The sequence below is a fragment of the Vollenhovia emeryi genome, unplaced genomic scaffold (assembly GCF_000949405.1).
Source record: "Vollenhovia emeryi isolate VEMERY1.0 unplaced genomic scaffold, V.emery_V1.0 DF939121.1, whole genome shotgun sequence".
Classification (NCBI taxonomy): Eukaryota; Metazoa; Arthropoda; class Insecta; order Hymenoptera; family Formicidae; genus Vollenhovia; species Vollenhovia emeryi.
Genome location: NW_011967245.1, coordinates 1,474,242 through 1,488,132, shown reverse-complemented (window position 1 = coordinate 1,488,132; position 13,891 = coordinate 1,474,242). Strand labels below are relative to the sequence as shown.

The window sequence follows — 13,891 nt, the reverse complement described above, 5'->3', positions numbered from 1 at the left end:
AAAAAATAATAGTGAGCAACACATACATACAGTACATGTAGTATGTGTGTTGCTCACTATTATTTTTTATTAGACTTACAAACTTAGTTTCAGTGATGCCATATTGTTCTTTCATTTGGCCGGAATAGCAAGCTGCTTTCGATCTGTACACGTAAGCCATTTAATTTGTATATTACACAAATGTTTCCGTGAACTGACAGTTTTTAGGTTAGAAAGGTGCAAAAGTGCAGAATCACTCCAGCATCCCCTTAATACACCTTTGCGCGCAAATTGGGAACAATAAACAGTAAATACAAATACAAAATTAGTTTTCGTTAAGACCACGGTTAGTGGGAAAAGTGGGAAGCAAGGAAACACGTGACCGAATACTAGAATCTTAACTGAAATTACCTCTACAAGCGAACACTTCTTAGTAAAATAAGAAAAATATATTTTGGGGAAATCTAACAACTCTTTGAGGTTTAACAACGTTACATATTTTTAAACGTGCATATAAGGAAATTATTTGCAATAAGATGAGATTATTTGTAATCAGATGAAATCGTGTAATCGGTGGGACAACATTTTAGCTAGTGGTTACCCTCTTGGTTTGATCAGTTTTGTAACGTAATCTAAAACGAAGCTACAGCACAAGAAATCGCGCGGTGTATCCGAGAACGAATTATTTTAACGAGCACACATTTCGTGTGCACCGTATGCATCACTTTTAGGATCCTTGCGAGGCGACTTTGTAGGAACACTCCGAGCCCCCGGATGCAAAAGAGTTAGTCCCATTACGTACGTCCAAATAGGTCAGTGAGCCATGTGTTTACGTATTCCACAGGCGAGGAGGGTGAATCGACCTCGGAACAGGGTGCTGTCCCGCCGTTCCCCGCCGCGGTGGCAGTGACATCGCGGTCGGCAGGGTCCAGGGGGGCCCATGGCCGGGAATTGTTTTCGCCGGTTCTGGTGGTGGCTCCCGATCGCGATCCTATCCGGGTGCTTTACCCCCGCGGTCGAAGCCGGTCGTATTACGTGCACGTCCACCTATCCCTCGGAGGCAGCGCGGCTCGACGCGGACGTAATAATCTTCCTGGGCGAGAGATGCGACGGGGAGATCAACGTCACCGAGATACAGGATCACCTGGAGCGCTCGCCCGATCTGGCCGGCGAGCTCTCGATCAGCGTGTTACCGCGATCCCGTGAGTACATTACGTGTCGGATCTTAGCCGACGTTACACTATACTTATTCAATAAAGCGCGAGGCGGAAGAGCCGTGCGAGCGAATTGCGAATTTTACACGCGATCGGAGAACCTACGGTCTGGATATTTTATGTAATTGCAGCGTGAGACTCGTGCAACTGGAAAATGTGGTTCAGCCGCGTAAACGTCAAGAATTTACAAGTGGCCAATGATACGTAATGACGCGGTGATTAATTGTGCACGCGGGAGGATACGTGTACGAAAGACGGCGATAAACGCGAAACATACCGCCGCGGCATCGTAATCTCGAATACATTAATTAATTCGAGGGTTATTTCTCTCCCCCCCGGTAATTAATTATATTCGCTGGCGGTACATTCGCTGCATGCCAGCGGTGCAATGTTAAATTTTAACGTAATGTTCGCTCCTCCCCCACCGGGAGTAACGGTATTACGCGTATATCCGCGATATACAGAGCGTAATATAATCATTCGCGCGCTTCCGTTGCGCGTTATCAAGCCGGCCCTAAATTCGCACGCGCATGAATCACGTGACGTCCAATAATCCCATTACCAGAATTCAAATCGAAACCCGGCCGGTCGTGCCGGTCGCTCGCTATAAGCGCCGGGCTGCGCGAGCACCGCAAAGAGTCCATTTCAAAGGGGCAACCACTTTAATGTAATCGTGAAACGGTGTCTCCGAAATCATGAAATCCTTATGAAATCCCCGTGTAATCGTTTTGTCTTCATTTCAAGTTTCATCACTTGTTAGACAAGAAACGTTAAATTTGAACATTTTCTCAACTCGTTTTCATTTTCCAAAAAGTTTACTTCTTTTAGTGAATATCCAAATATATGCCATAGTTCGCACCTATAAGCGCGTATTATTCTTTTCATAACAAGACTGAAGTAGTTGCTGCTGGAGCAACAGTAAGTTGAAACGTTGATACACCTTTGCGCGCAAATTTGGAACAATGAACAGTAGATACAAGTACAAAATTAGCTTCCGTTAAGACCACGGTTAGACTAGTGGGGAAAGTGGGAAGCAAGGAAACACGTGACCGAATACTAGAATCTTAATTGAAATTACCTCCGCAAGCAAATACTATTAGTAAAATAATACAAGTGTTTGGAGGAAATCTAACAGCTCTTTGAGGTTTAACAACATGTGTTTAAACGTGCATATAAAAGAATTGTTTGCAATTAAATGAAATTATTTGTAATCAGATGAAATCGGTGAGGCACTTTAGCTAGTGGTTACCCACTTGGTTCAGCTCTCCAGACAGAGAGACGGAGAGACAGGGGGAGAGAGAGAGAGAGAGAGAGAAAGAGAGGGAGAGAGAGGCGTTCGCCGTTTGCAGACGGTGCGCGTCCTGTGGAAATGGTCGTGGCGAGTTGACGCGCCGTCGACGATGCAACCGGAATATAATGCGATTCGCGTGGCACGAAGTTGATACGCCAAGCTCGAGAATGGCTCAGGCCGGCTCCCCGCCGGAAACCCGATTTTCCCGCGAGAGCGATCGAGAGTTCCGCATTCAGGAAGCGCCGCTAATAGCGTCTCCGCCGTATTGTTTGCGCCGTTGTACCCCCCCCCCCCCGGTACAAACGCACAGACGCATGTACGTATCTCTCTCGAGAGAGAGAGATACGTACGCGCGACTGAATAGAATCGCGTTTCAATGCCAATTCGATCCAAACACGGTTTCGACGTTGCTGAGTGCCGGTTGTAACGACGAGCGAAGTACGAGAGCGCGAAGCGCGGCGACTGTCGCGTTATTATCCCCCGAACGGGGGAGGGTAGCGAGCTCATCGGAATCGATAGTGGTCGACCCATTCCAAATTTTGCGCCATTAAATCGATATACACTTGACCGGCAATGAATCGTTTCGCGAGAGGGGAAATTGTTCCCGCGCTCGTTGATAATTAATTCGGTGGAGAGAGAGAGAGAGAGAAACAAGTGGTGAAACAAGTCACTTCCCCTCTTGCGAAACGATTCATTACCCATGACTGTACGTACGTCACACATTCGCTCGCCACCCTTTAACGTGTCTGTCTCGCTGTGATAACCAAGTCGTCAGGGAGTCGCCGGGGACCACTCCGGCCCCGGTCCCGAGATCTCCTAATCGCCCGGCAGCTAAATGGTCCGATTAATTGATTTGCAGTGACGTGCGAGACGGAAACCGGCGGTCTCGGCGCGCTGATCCACGCTCTCGGCGATAGCAACACGAAGGCGGTGATAGCCGCCCTCGACAGCTCGATCTGCGAGGTCGCCGCCAAACTCGCGCATCTTGGGAATAAACCGCTGCTAACTTGGACTTGCCCGCTGGTGAGTGTTATCGCGTTTACTCGCAGACGATCTTCGTAGTTTGCACAGTTATCGGAGCCGTCGAACGGCAATTAAGGTACACTCCCGCGAGGTATCTCGAGAGGAGCGGCTGGTTTCTGCGAAAATACACTTGATATAAGGCGACGCTTTTACATTGCGGCTATTGCCTCGGAGGAAGAGATGAGGGGAAGATCCAGAATTTTACGTCGCGTCAGAGTAATTAATTAAGTGCCGCGCTCCTCGCGTATGTACGACAGTCGTTGACTCGCATCACTTGCGTCACGTTCGTTCGAAACGTTTCCCATAGACATTTCCGTCGTTACTATTTTATACGAGTCATTAAACTATTTCAAAAATTAATCTACGCGTGACATTTATGATACGCATTGGTGTTTCGCCATTTATTTAGATGAAATCAACGCAAACTTTTTTTAATACTCCGACACGCGTCTCGCGGAGCGTCGACGTCGCACCTTGGTCGAATGTTATTATTGTTAGCAAATAGATACGTCGCGCTCTTCTTTGTGGAATAACAAAAGTGCGCCGAGTCATAAAGATTGCGTCGCCAGACGTGCGGACGAGAAAGGAAATATCAAATACAAAACTCGCGGTATGTTTATTGCCGGGCGCGTTTGTAGCAAACCGTGAAATATGGCGCGACGTTATTTAGCCCGTTGCGTTTTTTTCCCGGCTGGCATAAGTTAAAATGATGAAAATTTGTGTGCTCGTAAATAATTACATACAACCGTAATATCCGGGAGTGAAATTGGAGAGGGCGTAAATTTCGCCTCGGTCTCCGCGCAATTGATTCTACTGGAAGAGCCAATTTTACATAATGCCGACTTGCGAGCAACGTTTCAACCGAATCGGATAAATGATTATTTCCCGTTATTTAGTTTTCTAATTGGCGCACGTCCAATTAGGGGTATTTCCGGCGTAAGCTGCAAACTCGCAGTACGTACTCCGCCGGGCGCCTCGGTGAGGCAACAGTACAGAGCTTCGTCACATTCCCTTTGATTCACCGTGTCGGTAAAGCACAATTCTCTCGAGCGACACAAATCGCCACCCCGCTAAAAAGTTCGTCTTTATCTGCTCATAGATTTTTCACACGTTCCCCGATACGACAGTTGTCATTGTTTCAGCGAATCCGACGGATACACCTTCGGATATTCCCGCTCTTGTCTAAAAGGGAATTGAATTTCACAACGTGCTGTTGTACTTAACTTTTAATCCTTTACCGAAACAGTTTTTAACTAAAAACGGGTGAAAAAATTGTTTCGAAATGGTATTATTGCGCGAACTCGCGCGTACGCTGTAAGGAACATTTTGGATTTTATTTTACTATGACAAACGCAAATAGACCGTATGCATGTGTGTTGTTGCTTTTGGAAAGATATATGCAGATATAAAAATAAATCTCCCGTAAAATTTTTACAAATATTTCCCTGTAAAACAATTTCGTTCGTTCGGGCAGTATCGATTCCGAATAGATTCACGGTAGACCGAAAATAAAACGTCTCGAGTATCGCCTCGTTAAAATTTGAGATCGCGAATATCGATAACTTATGTTCCAGAGAGACTCAGAGGAAAGGGATCTCTCCTCGATCATTAGGCTCTCCCCGTCATTACCGTCAATGGCTAATGCCGTGGCGAAAATATTTCTGCACTTGCAGTGGAAGACCGCGGCCGTTATCAGTATAGGTAAGTCCTTGAGAGCACTCACGGGATTGCTCTAAATAAATTCTGTCGAGTGAACAGCGTTGGTTGATAAAAAAAAATATTATTTCAATTTTTCTTCCAATTTTATGCGTTTTTTTTTTAACCATCCGTACACAATATTTATTTTACTGCCCACATCCACGTCCGATTCAAATGATTTCGAAATTATTTTATCCTTTATCAAATATAGGATTAATAAAAAGTGATTTTTGATAGGTTAGATATAACAAAGATATTGTATATAAATTGTTCAAATGTTCGTAAAAATATAATTTATAAAGATTTATATTTTTGTATCGATTGCATGTATGTGACGCCCAGTAAACGTCAACTGACAGTGACATATTAATGTTATAACTTCCTACGCAACACGTAACTGTTAGAGAAAAGTCCTTTATTATGAGATAGGCTTCTAATCAGTGAGACAGCAGGTTTTCAACGTCCGAATTCAATCACAAATCTTTTTTTTTTGCGACAGTTACACGATCTAACAATCGATTTTCTACTAAACAGAGAGATTTCACTCCAATGACAAATAAATGCATGGTGGAACCATCCAGTTGAAAAATTTGTGTTTTCTTCTTTAAAAAATGCTGGTTCAAATTTTTGTGTTAAATGTTCATGTGTTAATTTAACATATTGCTCCTGTGTTAATTGACCTGAAATGTAAAATTATTAAAATAACTAAAAAGAAATGTTAAAACAACACAATGTGTACTTATTTTTTAATCTGATACGTACAATACACATGTTCTATTTCAGTTGCTACCATTAGTAGCAAAATTTATCTGTTAAAATTTGCGTATGATGATTTTATTCTATATAACATAAGTGAGAGTGATTTCGAACCGTCATTTGACTTATTACATCCGTAAAGTGTAAAAATTACATTTTTCCAAATTCATTTTGTCATTAAAAATATGTTAATTTTAGACAAAATTTGTTTCAAATTATTTTGTGATTTGCATTTATTTTGTGTCAAACTATTAACAGAATATTAGTGTGATTATTTAATATATCCGTATTGTGTTAAATTAATACAAAAATTTGTGTGGACCGTTTTTGGGACATGTGATATCTGTTAAATTCAGCACAAATTTTTCAACTGTGCAGCAAATGACGCCTATTAATTTAGCAGAAACTCCGCCGTCTCATATTAGAAGCATATCTCATAATAGGAGACTCTCCCCTATATAAAACGTATATGAACCACGTGCTACCTGGCATATTAATTGGAATAATGAACAACTTCAACTCTTCCTAATTTGAGGGATAAAGTTTCGTTATTTTGGTTTGAAGAATCCGTAATTTTCGGTTACTTGTAATTTAACGATATTAGGACTTGTCTCATAATAGGGGACTTTCCTCTACGTTCAACGTGAGTTATGTGACACTTGTATTAATGGGTGGAAAATTACAATATTGATATAACGTCACTGTTGCTGTTCACCGACTAAGTTACGTCTAGAGTTCTTGATTCGCCAGTAATCACATCAATCGCCATAACTTGTTGAAAACGCGGCGGTAGTTTCCTTCCCGCTTCTGTCCCGCAGAGTAATGCCATGAAATTTAAATTTAACTTAAATACGTCCTGCATTTCCAACAAAAATATACGTCGCGACAGTTGATTAAAACTGCAGTCCTTATTAATTCACGACTCGGCCTGAGAATTACGTAACGTATTTTGCAAGTTAGCTCCCGTCAAACGATGTGAGAGAGATGCGCGATGCAAAAAAAGCTCGTTTGTACCAACGTGCGCCGCATGAGGAAAATTACGTATGGCCCTCCGCGTCCCTGACGTCACAGCCCAATTTGGCTCGGCACAAGCCCAGGGTTTGGGGATTAAATCGCAAATACGTACAACAATACGCGCGAAAGGATCCGGGATGATAACGACGATAACAACCGGGGACGGGCCGAAACGTGCCGACTGCCCGATTGTCCATTAAAACGCGATGCGACGTGCACGTTGCATTTTAATGCGCATTAAACGGAGGGACACGATTGATGCCGCAGATCGCGAGCCGTGGTCCAGCCTGGATCGCGCTGTAATCAACGCGTTCCGAAGGATCGACGTCGTCCTGCGGTACCATCTGATTCTACCCCATCGCGCCACCCTCGAGCAGATCCGCAGGATTCTGAGGTCCATGCACAGCGTCTCCCGTCGCGGTAAGTAACGCACGATTAATCCCATTACACGGCGAACTCGCGGGCATTACTCGGCACTCACAGCCGGCCAGCTCCGAGGTGTATATGTTGCTCTCTTCCTCCCTCCCTGCCCGAGTAACTATTCGAAACTATCGGATTGAGGATTAAACGGTCGTGAGGCGACGCGCAGGTACGCGCGTCCCTCTCGTCCTTTTGCCCTGAAATCCCTTCGCGAACGAGAACGTTTATGCAGCTCTAACGCCCCGCGACGCAGTTCGATGGCGATGTCACCAACTATTCCAGCTGGTATTCGCAACTTAATCCTTTAATTACGCTCCTTTGTCGACGCGAATTTACATAGGGTGTCTCGGAACCTCCGACTTTAACTCAATTTCACTCGATTTAGATCCGATCTCCTTTCTTCCCTACTACGTTGGGATGCCAAGAGGTTTTCCAGCGATGACCTTTTGGCCAACGGAGCTAGTAAAATTTTATTTTCCGCGAGACGGAGTGGTATCGTCAAACGGCCGGGCATCCATCGTTAAAATAAACACGCAAATTCGGTACATTTCGGTAGAGTAAATTAATCGCTCGGAAATTAATATTGCGTCGAAAACTAACTGGAGTAAAATAAACATAGCGTTGAATATAGATAGGTGCGGGTTATTGCTGTTTACATGCTCTTTGAGAATTGGATCTAAGTGGAAATCTATTTCTGAATCTCTTTACAAATCCTTTATTCGCTTTATACGGCGGATTAAGATGGCACGGCAGGCGCAATTCCCGGCGAGTAGAAGTAACAGACAGGAAGATTGCCCTCGCGGCGCGGCGTGTGTTTATAGACGGTCGTGGAGTTAACAACGTCTTTTTAAATGTTTCCGCCGTGCATAAAAGACGTAGCGAGACTCGCTCGGCTGCCGAGAGCCCGGGGTTCAGCGGCGATAAAACCCACCCTGCGGCCAATCTGCGGGTCTTCCAACTGCAATATGTATGAGAAAAGGGCGAACGCTCCGCGTGCCGTCCGGGAAATTTCGTCGCGATTTTTGGAAATGTCTTTTTATACATCGCCGCCGATAATCGCGCGCTTCAGCATCCCCGCAGAAGCGCGGGAAACTTAGTTAACGACAATTTACGACGCCCGTCGGTGTACTCGAGGATGCAAATGAATCGCCTAATGGCACGACGTGAACTTTCCAGGCGGAGGGCGGGGGGGGCTCAGCGTATATCCCAATATGAGATATGACGTAGTCGAAGCGCGCTCGTTTTAATTAATTTCAGCCTTATGAATGAACGGTTCGCTTCGCGTTTCGCTGAAGTAAGCGCGACCTGCCAGCGAGGAGGGCATAATTACCGCGTCGTTTACGCAAATGTAAAGGACACGAAATCGCGGAATGGCTTTTCCTATGTATAAAAGGGAGCCTCGCCCGCTCAATTATTGCGTCCGAAATCCGTTTTGTCGTCGCAATATACGTTTCAGAGTCACGACTGTATTCTACGGTTGAAAGGGAGCGTCTCTCCGTCCCTCTTTTCTTTTCCTGCAGCTAGTTAATATTAATTAGCCTTACGTAGCGCTTCACCCCCAGCATTTCCTATAATATTTTAATTAAAATCTCCGGCTTTAAAGTACTCCTGAAAGGTTTATAGAGATGTACGGCTATAAATTCAACCTCCGCTCGATTGGCCGTTTCCCTAGCTGTTAGCTGATATATCATTCTCCGTGATTCGCCCTTCTCTTCTCCGTGCCCTTTTTCCGCTCGTCCCTTCGCTCTCCTATCCATCCGTAGTACATTCATGCAGTAAAGAGTATTGCGCGTTTACACCTTGGGGCTGTATGACTTGACGTAAAACTATAATAAAAAGGGATGGATTTTACTATTTACCATGAGAATTTTCTCATTTTTCATATTGATCAAACATATTTGGACTTTTCAAATATTGTTTTTATAGAAAGCTCGCCGGTAAATACATATTTCGAATTTTTATTCAATTTCGCCTCGTCCAATTAGATATATGAATACTGAACGAGCTATTTTTTTCTGATCATAAAACATGTGGCAGCTACTACACTATCAGTTTAACCCCTTAATGTCAGGGGCTAAGCACATAAAACAAACTTATTAATAAAACAAGTTTGTTAACATGGATAAACAGCTGCCATAGATCTCCTTTCTCCTCTCTCCCTTTCTCTCCCTCTCTTGCTCGAATACAATTCCTAAAATAATATTACATATAAAATAATGTCACTCTGAATATATTATATAAAGATCTCCTACACATGCCGATTTATAAAGACCTTACAAAAAGGATATTAAAAAATATAGATATATTTAAATAAATTAATAAAGTTCATAAGGCCCTCGTGTGATAAACATAAATTCACAGGAATAAGGACTAAAGAGCCGTTAATAGGACGTTAAATGTTTAAATAACAGATTTCGTTTATCTTTTTATCTGCGATCAGTGAATCATAAGTCACTTAAAATCCAATAAATAATCACGCAAACAACAAATAATAAATAACTCAATTGGGATCGCAAATCGCCTATCCAGTCGCTCTTTAGCCCGCAATCGCGAGTATTTCATATCGCTCTTAAAACCATCACGCACGCAGATAGTCACGCAAGTCACGTGAACTTGATCCTTGTTGTTTTTTTTTGTTCAGCCACGGTGCTTTGTCTGCCGCTACTCGACGAGATGACGAGCCGCGTCCTGATCGAGCTGAACGTCGCGTGGCAAACGCACATCCAGAATTCCGTCATCCTGATGATCCACACGGAGGATATCGACCTTTTCCTTCCGAGAGACGACACGCCGCCCACGTCACCCCCCACTGATCCATCGACCTTGGCCCACCCCGCGATTACTCAGTCTTCCAATTTTTCTACCTCGAACGTAACTCGCACCGGCCCGCACGCGACCCCGGAGAGAGACGAGAGAGTGCGGAGGGTGCAGCAGACCACGCGAAGATTCGCCCCGCCGAGGAATCTCAGCAGCACCGCGATCGAGAATCTGCTTGTGGTCGCGCCACTCGATCAGAGGTAATCAATTATTAACGACGTTAACCCGGAGACCGCTTTATCGACGTAAGTAGTTGCGGGTTTGAGACACTCTGGACCCGTGGAATAATACAGCTTCTTCATGAAATATAAAATCGGATTCTTACAATTAGACGGAATATAAAATCGACTGACGAAGATATAGGCTACCTAGTTCCAAATATTTTTAATTATAAATTTCATATAAATAACAAAATCTATTCTAATTTCGTGATTAATTGATTTCTTCGAGATCGACGTGGATACGAAGGGTCTTTTACGATATTCGCAGCTCTTCCTCTCAGGCTAAAATCCCTCGTTGCGTTATCCTACAAGTAAACGGTGTACCGTTCGTGATGAATAATATTCTACGCCGTAAATATTTTTTGGAATTTAATATCAAGTATCAGCCAGTGCATCTTAAGTCTCAATTATTAATAATAATCGCGATTAAGTCATCAACAAATGTCGCAGTTGCGCAAGAACGCTGCAACGGATCATGAATAATTCCGCAGTCACGTTGGCAAATTAATTAACGTCCGCGGAATTGCGTAATTAATCACCTGTTCTTCAGAATACTTGTAGCTCATTTTCTTCGTATATACTTGACAAGAAGGGACATAAGTACTAACGTTGCGAGAGAAGATTTATAATGGCAAAAATTCCACGTTACTTAGAAAATCCTTTCAAGATAGACTTTTAAAGACCCCTCGGAATATCAGCGAAATATATCAGTACGCTATAATGCAACAGCCGCGAGCAACAGCTTTCATCTCCTCAGGAATATGTCTTTATAATAATTAAAAATATCCAGCTTTTTAGTAGAAAAAAATAACGTTCGTCGAAGGCCTTTCATTGGCAAATTAACATTAATAGAGAAAGTCCTCTATTATGAGATAGACTCCTAATATGAGATTGTTTGCATTATATTTTTATTGAATAAGTATTAAAAATTTGTCACATTAATATTATTGTCTCTTTTGATTCTTCCGGTAAAATCTTATGCTCGATTGCTTGGACATAACATTTTAATATAAAAAGTAACAAAGTATCCAGTTTGTATAAATATCCATTGTAGATGACGCAATTTGATGACATATCGTTACTTTTGTAGAGACAATAGAAACTATTTTTCGTTTCTAACAAAATATATCCAAATAATTAAATTATATAATTCTTGATTGGCTGGTATTCCTAACTAGGCTCGCATTAATTGTTTAACACAAATCCGACTGCACCCGACGGGGACGTAAATTGTACGCGGAGTCAGTTGGCAATGAGAGGTTGACCTTAATCGAAGTGCTCCCCTTGTTTGACTGAGGCAACAACGAGGCTATACGTAATTACGAAATTCCACCGCCGCGCCGCGCGAACATGACGATCCCGAATTATAATACAAATCGCGCCTGCCGGATCATCGAGCCGAGTTAATTGTAGGCGTCGATCCGTGTAATTCGCCACCGTGATTAACTCACGGGAACGGCCCGCGGCGTCCTCGGCGCGGCGGGGCGTCGCGACGCCGCGTCGCCTCGCCTCCTCGAGACAAGCATCCCGACGGTTTCTTACGCAGGTACGACGTGAGGAAGGTCCTCAACGGCACGCAGGATTACGCAACGCCGGCTTTGCTCGACCGGCTGAACGAATCGCTGACCGTGCTAACGCGCGACAACAGCAGTCTCGACGGCCACAACAACAAGATGTACACGTACGCCCTAATGAACTGGCGTAACGCCGGCTGGAAGCCGATCCTCGCGATGTCCGAGGAGCCTAAGCGGCTGGTGGTCCAGCAGCTGACGCCAAGCGCGGTGGCGTTTCTCAACATCGAGGCGCCCGATCTGCCGTCCTGCGACGTCGACGGCGATTGCCAGAGTGAGTTCTCTTTCCCTTATATGCGTAACGAGAGGGGGAAAACCGCCGAGGACATTGTGGTGTACAGATTTACGGCATTACTGGGCATTACTAGGCATTTTTTGGGCTTTTTTGGGGCATTAGTTTGGGCACTAGGCCTTGCTGAAGCATTATAAATATAAAATGAGATAAAATAAGATAAAACAAGATAAATTAAGATAATAAGATAAAGTGGTGTACAAGATTTTCGTCAGCGGTTTCCCCCTCGATGTGTAATAAATGGAACGCTAAAGGCAGTAACATTTCGAACGGAAAATCGCACTTCGTAGCGATGACGTACAACCAATAGTGCGTGATTAACTCATGAATGGTACATATATCTCGTAGACGGGATTTTAAAAGAGAGAATGTATTCATTTTGTTTATAACGTACGATGCCGACGCTCGTGCGACCGCGTTGCGTTAGCGATCAGAGAAAGGTACTGTCAAAAATAGGACGGGATAATTGTGGAATGGGGGGGAAAGGTGCGAAGAAAGAGGGCCCTCCCTTTGTACCTTTCCGATCGGGATCGATATCGGCAGCTCCCTCGATTCCGAAAATACCGTCCGATAACGTAATAAGGTAATGCAGTGCATTCATTGTTTAACAGATGGCTTGGCCGACATGTCTTTCCGTACCACACATATCGTATCTATTATTCTTGGGTCGCTGCTGTTCACCTTTGTCGCCATCGCCGTCGCGATTATAATCCGGTGAGCGATCACTTTATCACGTTATACATCATACCATTTTTATAGCCCGTAGCCAAACCGTAGAAACTGGCATGCGTCAACGCTCCTGTTGCCCCTAATCGCCAGAAATACTTCTTCTTTACTCCTTTCAATAGAAATTGCGTATATATGTAGAGGAAAGTCCCCTATTATGAGATAAGCTCCTAATATGGGACAGCGGGGGGTTTTTTTTTGCTAAATTAATAGGCACCGTCTGTCGGTTTCATCGTTAATTTATTGCCCCTGGAGTGAAATCCGTTTAGTGGACAATTCATTGCTATGTCGTGTAATCGTTGTGAATAAAGATTTGTGATTAAATTTGGATGTTGAAACTTAGAGCTCCCTAGTACACGTGCACCAGACTGCACGTGTAATCCGTGCATTTAACTTATCCGTGTTTTAACCCGTGTACACGAATTTAAAGAATCTTCGTTTACGTGAATCCGTGAAGACGTGAACGTGACACGTGTTCACGAATATCCGTGAACGTGACGTATGTAAACGTGCAGCCGTGTATACCTCGGTAGGGAAATATTTAGAGTATTATGTGACAAAATCTAGATAAAACTTGGAACGCTGGAATTATGCGTATACATATGTCGAACAACATATGCAGAAATAGAGATCTTTCGTCAAATTTTGATAAATACTTGCACACGTTTGCGCGTATCACACGTACACGAATATTCGAATACACGTGTCACACACACGGCTATACGTGTACACGTGACACGTACACGGGTACACGTGAATGAAGGTACCTTAAATCCGTGTATACGGATTACCTGTACACGTGAATTGTAAAACGCGTATCCAATCGAAAGCCCTAGTTGTGAAACCTGCTGTCTTATATTAGAAGTCTC

General features: G+C 43.7%; 1 protein-coding gene across 1 annotated transcript in view; it reads left to right on the top strand.

The window, feature by feature from the left end:
• The first annotated feature begins 919 nt into the window (after nucleotides 1-919).
• LOC105570194 (retinal guanylyl cyclase 2) overlaps nucleotides 920-13,891 on the top strand; it is a 28,558-nt gene continuing 15,586 nt past the window's right edge. Inside the window, exons 1-7 of the mRNA XM_012027212.1 lie at nucleotides 920-1,181; nucleotides 3,344-3,507; nucleotides 5,082-5,208; nucleotides 7,243-7,395; nucleotides 10,037-10,412; nucleotides 11,980-12,278; nucleotides 12,908-13,010. Coding sequence (XP_011882602.1) covers nucleotides 920-1,181; nucleotides 3,344-3,507; nucleotides 5,082-5,208; nucleotides 7,243-7,395; nucleotides 10,037-10,412; nucleotides 11,980-12,278; nucleotides 12,908-13,010 — 1,484 coding nt within the window. The remainder of the gene's footprint in view (nucleotides 1,182-3,343; nucleotides 3,508-5,081; nucleotides 5,209-7,242; nucleotides 7,396-10,036; nucleotides 10,413-11,979; nucleotides 12,279-12,907; nucleotides 13,011-13,891) is intronic.